Here is a 7,933-nt window from a genome sequence, read left to right as displayed (position 1 = left end):
CACTGTTTGTTTTGAGAAACCTCTAGTTTCATAGTGTCCTCATTATCACAATTCCTATCACCTGTGTAAGTTCCTTCTATACAACTTCATATGGAATAACAAGAAACACAGAATAGCTAAAACAGTCCTCTACAGCAAAGGATATTCTGGAGGTGTATACCTATTTTAATGACTGTTATTATAGTGAGGGTGAGATATATTACCAATGTAGCTTTGTTCTCTCTTTCTCTGATGGATGAAGAAGCTGACCATTTTGTGTGTGTGTGTTTATTGGCTATTTGTATTCCATCCTTTGAAGACTACCTGTTGATTATATGAACCTATTTTCTTATTACATTCTTTAATTTCTTATTTACTTTTTAAATTCTTTGTATATTCCCATGAGTAATACTATATGCAATATATAGCTAGCAATTATTTTACTCCCACCTTTTAGGTTCTCATTTTACTTGATTAATGGTTTGCTTTTCTGCACAGAATCTTTGGAAGTTCATGAGTTCCCTTTGTCAACTGATGACTTTGTTAACTGTACAGCTGGAGTTTTTCCTTCTATAATCACTACATTTTGGTATAAGAATAAAAAGTGAGCTGATAAATTCACACAAGAAAACAGAATTATAAAACAGTTAAAGGCATTTTTGGAGAGATGTCAAGGATACTTTGGAACTATGGAGGCATTTTTTTTTCTCTATCCTGCCCACATCTTTTTCCTTTCCCTTTGGCCTATTCTCCTTATTTCTCTTTTCATGACTCTAAGCTGACTAACAAGCACAGCTATTCTCTTTCTTCAAATCCAACACTAGTGCGATGATCTCTCCCTGTGCAGATCTTGTGAAGACTCAGAACATGATTGTTGGATCACTGGCCAAGAGAGGATGGTCTTGTTCTCACTTTGATAGAGAAGAAACCAGATGTCAGAACAGAGGATGAAACAGCAGTTCCTACTCATGGAAGCTTCCACTCTTCTTGGGAAGAGGAAGGTCTAAAACTTCTTAGTACTGTGGATTTCACTGCACAGAAGTTACCATATTCACAAAAGATTTTTGGTCTATTCTTAAATTTTCAGAAACCTAACTTTCTAACTTTTGAGTAATAAAATGGTATGTCTTCCTCAAAGAATAGGCTAGGACCCAATATTCTAAACAGGTTGACAGATATGGTGGTAGAAACTCGAACACAGAGAGCAGACAAAGAATATACAACTAGGGCTGACAATAAAATGATCCATAGTCTACTCTCACGTCATCAAGTTATGCACAGAGAACATCTAGATGGCCTCCTGGGTTCCTTGAGCTAGACCTACTGAACAAAGGAAAGGAGATGATTGAACTGGAATGAGGAAGTAGAGGATTACTTATACTTCCATCCTCTAAACCATCCACAGTGAAAACACTCAAGAACAACAGTTGATCCCTCGAGAAATTAAGTTTTGGCAAGTTCCTTTGCCTTGCTCCAGGGACAAGGACAGCAAACTTCTATGTGCAAAGTTGAAATGCTTAGGGTGTTAGGGTGCAGAAGTAGCCAGATACAGGGGCCGGGTGGAGGAGAAGAGATGTTTGATAAACAAAGCATAATTGGCGCCTAGAGATTTTCTTCCTAAAGTTTGAGAAAGTTACCTGTTCCAAAGTCACTCTCTTCAAATTCCAAACATTCTCAGCTTTGTCACCATTCAGAGGAATAAGGTGGCCTGCTGAGCTCTCCAAAGGTAAGTCGGGATTATTTTTTTTATTGCTTTAACATGTTTAGTAACATAACTTGCAAAACTAGTTTGCTGAAACTCACAGCCTGAAAGTATGGCTGCCTGATACAACAGTCTCCTTGTGAGTACTGGTTGGTCCTCAGAAGCCAGATTCTAGTTCTTCAAGTCAGGAAGCCACTCTTTAGAAGTGATTTGGGAGTTCCCAGACTGTGTGGGTTTGAGCCTCATAGAGTCAAATTTCTCTCTAAAAATGTTTCTTCCAACTGCCCCACCAAGGGTTGACCAGAATGCAACATTCTGCAATGGAAACTGTGCCCACCTTTGTAGGTCAAAAGTGCTACTTAGTTGGTGCATGTTTTAAACTATTCCTACCATTTCAAGATTATTTTAACTTGTAAGTATGTTAATAAATAGTATTATTTCTATTACTATTACTATTGCGACATGTGGTTAAACTTTGGGAGAAAGATAATTTTTTATTAAATCTTGATTTCATATGTGTGAAAGGTGAACTTTTGCTATTTTAGGATAATACCTGGTTTTGCATAAGACACCAATCCAATGGAAGGTTATTTTTACACAAAGATAAAGATAGAAAATCTGTCATGGTAATATTAAAATAATGAAGACTGTCCTTAAAGTGTCTGTCCCTCAAGAATGAAGACACGAGTTTTAGTCCCAAGACCCATATAATTTTTGAACTGGGTTTCCATGTTGTTAGCAATATATGCTCATGTGTTTATATTTAACAGGGAATGAAAAAATATTAAAAATGGCAGAATCGCAGGTGTTTGCAGCCATTCTCTCATGAGGAAAAGAGAGTGAAAAGGGGAAATGGAAAACATTCCAATACTAAAGAAATACATTTTAATTTTTTTCATTTCAAAAGTTTAGGATATAAAAATGTCCCTAGACAGGTTAGATATAATTAATGTTTTGGAAAGTTCTCTTTGCCATCAAATAGACCTAACAGCAGACCTCAGCACACACACATTTTGAGAGAAAGGAGGTATTTGTAAAAAACAAGGAAAGATGGATGATTTTTTTTTAATTAAGATGTATTTTGTAAAGTATTTTTTTCAGATGTTGATGGATCTCTCAAAAGTATTAGAGTGGCAGGCATTAACTCACATCTTCATAAGAAAACACTGCAAACATCAACAGCCTGCATTTGTAGGAGGACCGAGAAAATAACTAGTATAAGAATTCTACAATAAATCATCTTTTATCTTGTATAAAATATGGTGAAACAAAAAGAAGTTTAAATGTAAAGAGAAAGAATAACAGAAATTTATAAAGAGTGACCGTTGCCATTTTAACAACATTAATCTTAGGTACCATAACCACCTATAAATGATGTGATACCTAATGAGCATTCCAAAAGCTCATAGGCTGAAAGTAGAAGCCACCAACAGAGACAGCAATGTCAGGCACCCCTCTGTAGCCACAGAGAGACTGGTAGATGCTGTTGGCATAGACATTCTAGTGTACTCTCTTTGAGCTCTGGGACATGATCTTCATTCGTGGGTAGTGGATCACTTTCTGTAAATGAGCAAATGGGAAGGACATTTCCTTGCAGAGTCAAAAGTTGCTAGCAGTGTGAGGTAGTGCTTCACTGTCATTGTGATTAACATTTCGTTAACAGTGGTGCTGACCCTCACAGTCCTGTCTGTAATTTCTCTCTCTCCTAAGAAAAGCGCACACTTTTCTAGTAATCATTTGATTATCAGCTTTAGTTATTTAATTTATTTATTACAGTTTATTCACTTGGTATTCCAGCTGTAGCATCCTCCCTCATCTCCTCCCAGTCCCACCCTCTTTCCTTCTTCTCCCCCTATTCCCCTCTCTAAGTCCACTGATAGGGGAGGTCCTCCTCCTCTTCCTTCTAGCCTATCAGTTCTCATCAGGACTAGTTGCATTGTTTTCCTCTGTGGCCTGGGAAGGCTGCATCCCTCAGGGGGAGGTGATCAGAAAGCCTGCCACTGAGTCCATGTCGAAGGCAGCCCCTACTCCACTTACTAAGAAACACACATTGAGAATGAGCTGCCTATTGGCTACATCTGAGCAGGGAGTCTAGGTCGTATCCATGAGTGATCCTTGGTTGAAGCATCCATCTCTGCAGTCCACCCTGGGTCAAGAATTTTTGGTCTCCTTGTGGAGCTCCTGTCCCTTCTGGGTCTTTCTATCTCCCCCTTCTTCCACAGATTCCCTTCATTCTGGCCAAGATTTGACTATGAAACTCAGCATCTACTTCGATACCCTGCTAGGTAGATTCTTTCAGAAGCTCTCTGTTCCCACCCTGTTCCTGTTCTTCTCCTGCTTCTGATATCTATGCTGTTTGCCCTTCACTGAAGAGTGGATACAGAAATCGTGGTACATTTACGCAATGGAATACTACTCAGAAATTAAAAACAAGGAAATCATGAAATTTGCAGTCAAATGGATAGAACTAGAAAGTTCATCCTGAGTGAGGTAACCCAGAAGCAGAAAGACACATTGGCTATATGCCCATTTACAAGTGGATACTAGCCATATAGGATAAGCATACTACAATCCATTGTCCTAAAGAAGCTAAATAACAAGGAGGACCCTAGGGAAGAAGATTTGGTTATTTTGTTTCTTTTTGTTTTTGAGTTGCAGGAGGTTCCCAGGACATTCTGGACTTTGAGCCCTTATCAGGGATGTTTTGCAGGAGTTCTTGCCATTCTGTTCTGACTGACTTTACATTTCACTTGTTCTCTCATTTGCTGTACAGAACCTAAATAAGCTGATAAATCAAACCCTTTAGCAAGCTACACTACTACCTTTTTTGTTTGTTTGTTTTTCTTACTGTATTTTTAGACAGTATCTCACATTGTAGCCCAGGATGACTGGGATTCAGTGAACAACCCAGGCTGGCATGTAACTCATGGAAATCCTTCTGCCTTGCCCTCCAAAGTGTTTATATTACAAGCATGAGCCATGACAGTGGTAAGCAATATCACTATTATGTATGTGCTTGATTAGAGTGGAAATGAATGGTGTCACCATGGTGACAATATTATTCAGTAGGAACATGACATTATTGGACACTTCAGTAAATCCACATTGAAGGCATATGGGATTTTTTTTTTTTGCTATTATGTAACACCTGTCCTGAACTTGACATTTTGAATTGCATTGTATTATCTGCCCCAGTGATATGACATGGGTGAAACAGAGACCCTCTATTTGATGCTATAAAACTCAAAGATATAAAAAATAAGCTTCAAATTGTTTAGTGACTGAATATATATGAAGATCACTCAAAATATTTCAAGTTTTATGGACTTATTCTACTGTGGAGACTTGAATAATGCTTAGTCTGATAGCTCTACAGGAGAAATCCATTTAACAATAAAGTTAAATGAAACTGGATAGAATTCGGAGACTTATTCATAAACCTTTCTTACCACAAAGAGGCACAATCCCCTAAATACTAAGTCAAATAAGACTTCAAATCTAAAATTAATTAATTATTTTTTTTCCCATTTAATGTTAGATTTTTGGAAAGAGAAATGGTGTTCCCATAACTTGAATCATCAAGTTCTCACTTCTTTTATTTTTAATTTCAGAAGCAACATTACATCTTATCTTGGTCTTGCCTGTGGATGACCTTGAAATTCAGAAGTGTGGGCTTGCAGCATGGTTTGAAAAATACCCTTCCAGTCCTGAAATTCATGGGTAAGAAATCTGCCAACCAGACATGGGTGGGAGAGTTCATCCTTGTGGGGCTTTCCAGTGACTGGGACACTCAAGTCTTCCTCTTTGTCCTGATTCTTGCCATGTACATCATAACTGTTGTGGGGAATTCTCTGATTCTTCTCCTCATCAGACTCGACAGCAGGCTTCATACTCCCATGTACTTCTTCCTCAGTGTCCTGTCCACAGTGGACCTTTGCTATGGGAACAGTATTGCCCCACAGATGTTGGCTCACTTGGTTTCAGCCCAAAAGCTCATCCCTTTCCGGAGCTGTGTGCTCCAGCTCTATGTCTCCTTGGCAATGGGTGGTTCTGAGTTCTTCCTTCTGGGAGCTATGTCCTATGACCGCTATGTAGCAGTATGCCACCCATTGCACTACACTGTCATTATGGATGGAGGACTGTGCCTGGGGCTGGCTGCCACTTGCTTGGTGGCTGGTTTCTTGAATTCACTGATGGAGACGGTCATCACCTTCCGTCTTCCTCTGTGCAACAATGTCATTAATCACTTCGCCTGTGAGACCCTTGCAGTGCTTCGGCTAGCCTGTGTAGACATCTCTTTCAACAAGGTCATGGTGGCCATTTCAGGGTTTCTGGTGATCATGCTGCCCTGCTGCCTGGTTCTATTCTCTTATACTCGAATAGTCATTGCCATTCTGCACATTCACTCTACTCAGGGACGTCAGAAAGCCTTTGGGACTTGTGCTTCTCACCTCACTGTGGTGTGCATGTGCTTCGGGGCCACAATCTTCACTTACCTAGGGCCGCGTTCTGCCTCCTCCGAGGACAAGGAGAAGATGGTTGCTCTGTTCTATGCTGTGGTGGCACCCATGTTGAACCCTGTGATATACAGCTTGAGAAATAAGGAAGTCATGGCTGCTCTTAGAAAACTTGTAGAAAAATTAATGTAAGAAAATGAAGATCTTAAGACATTTGTGTCAGGCTGGAGAGATGGCTCAGAGTTTAAGAGCACTGGATATTCTTCCAGAGGTCCAGAGTTCAATCCCCAGCAACCACATGGTGGCTCATAACCATCTATAGTGAGATCTGGTGCCCTCTTCTGGCCTGCAGGCATACACGCAGGCAGAATACTGTATACAAAATAAATGAATAAATCTTTATTTAAAAAAAAAGTTTGTACCATCCATCTTCAGAACAAAACCAGAGACCAGATAAATGTAGGAAGAGCTCCTGCTTCTCAGCAAGAAAAAACTGATCTTTTTTTCATCACATAGTTTGATAAAACAAGTTGCTACACGTGTTTAATGAGAACAACACTGACCATCAGCATGCCAGTTACCAAAAAGAAGCTCCCTTCTCTTTGCAATGATTTGGAGACCTGTTCTTTCTACTCTTGATCTTGTCAGTCTCTTAGTGAGAAGGGAATGAGCCGCAGCTTTTCCTGACACACTTGGCCTCTGTCACTCACTTTGCCTTTCACTAGCTATGCTCTCAGGTAAGTTTCTGAACTACTTTATGCCTTAAATAATCTGTTTTGCTAAATACAGGAAGGTACTAAGCTTCCAGAGTGATTGTAAAAATTAGAAGTAATTTATATTAAATGCTCGCCCTGCATCAATTACAGGAAAAGTACACTTTTCTCCCTTCTTTAAGAGTTGTTCAATCCCCATTCAGAAAGGCAAAGAGGATGAACATCTGAGCAGGAAGAAAACAGGGAACAGGACAGGAGCCTACCACAGAGGGCCTCTGAAAGGCTCTACCTTGCAGGGTATTGAGGCAGATGCTTAGACTCATAGCCAAACTTTGGGCAGATTGCAGAGAATCTTATGAAAGAAGGGGGAAATAGTAAGACCTGGAGAGGACAGGAGCTCCACAAGAAGAGCAACAGATCCAAACAGTCTGTGCAGGGGTCTTTTCTGAGACTGATACTCCAGCCAAGGACCACTCATGGAGATGGCCTGGAACCCCTGCACAGAGGTAGCCCATGGCAGCTCAGTGTCCAAGTGAATTCATAGTAATGGGGACAGGAACTGTCTCTGACAGGAACTGATTGGCCTGTTTTTTGATCAGCTCCTCCTGAGGGGAGGGGGAGCAGCCTTACCAGGCCACAGAAAAAAACAAGGCAGCCATTCCTGATGAAACTTGATATACTAGGATCAGAGGGAAGGGGAGGAGGACCTCCCTTATCAGTGGACTGGGGGAGAGGTACTGGTGGGAAGAAGGGAGGAAGGGTGGGATTGGGAGGGGAGGAAGGAGGGAGCTACAGTGGGAAAACAAAGTGAATAAACTGTAATTAATAGAAATGTAAAAACAAACAAACAAACAAGTTCCCAATTGTCAGCTAACTCAAAGATACACTTGCCTTACCAATACAGGGCAAATGGCTCTACTTCACCTTTGAAGCTATAGATGCAATCAGCTGCACATTCTGAGATATAGGATGAGCTCTGATAATTCTCGCCAAATAAGAAAATTTTACATCAATTATAAATAACAGTGTAAATGCATGAGTTTACTTTCATTTCCATAACTTTGTTTCTTGTAGGAATGAGG

The 7,933-nt window shown here is 40.1% G+C and overlaps 1 protein-coding gene across 1 annotated transcript; it reads left to right on the top strand.

The window, feature by feature from the left end:
* The first annotated feature begins 5,397 nt into the window (after window positions 1-5,397).
* LOC129669973 (olfactory receptor-like protein OLF3) lies at window positions 5,398-6,330 on the top strand. The gene has a single exon (XM_055598343.1). It carries the CDS (start codon window positions 5,398-5,400, stop codon window positions 6,328-6,330), a length of 933 nt encoding a protein of 310 aa, XP_055454318.1.
* Window positions 6,331-7,933: the final 1,603 nt, after the last annotated feature.

This window comes from Psammomys obesus, unplaced genomic scaffold (genome assembly GCF_907164565.1).
Source record: "Psammomys obesus unplaced genomic scaffold, mPsaObe1.curated_primary_1811, whole genome shotgun sequence".
Lineage (NCBI taxonomy): Eukaryota > Metazoa > Chordata > Mammalia > Rodentia > Muridae > Psammomys > Psammomys obesus.
This window is presented reverse-complemented; position numbering and strand designations above follow the sequence as displayed.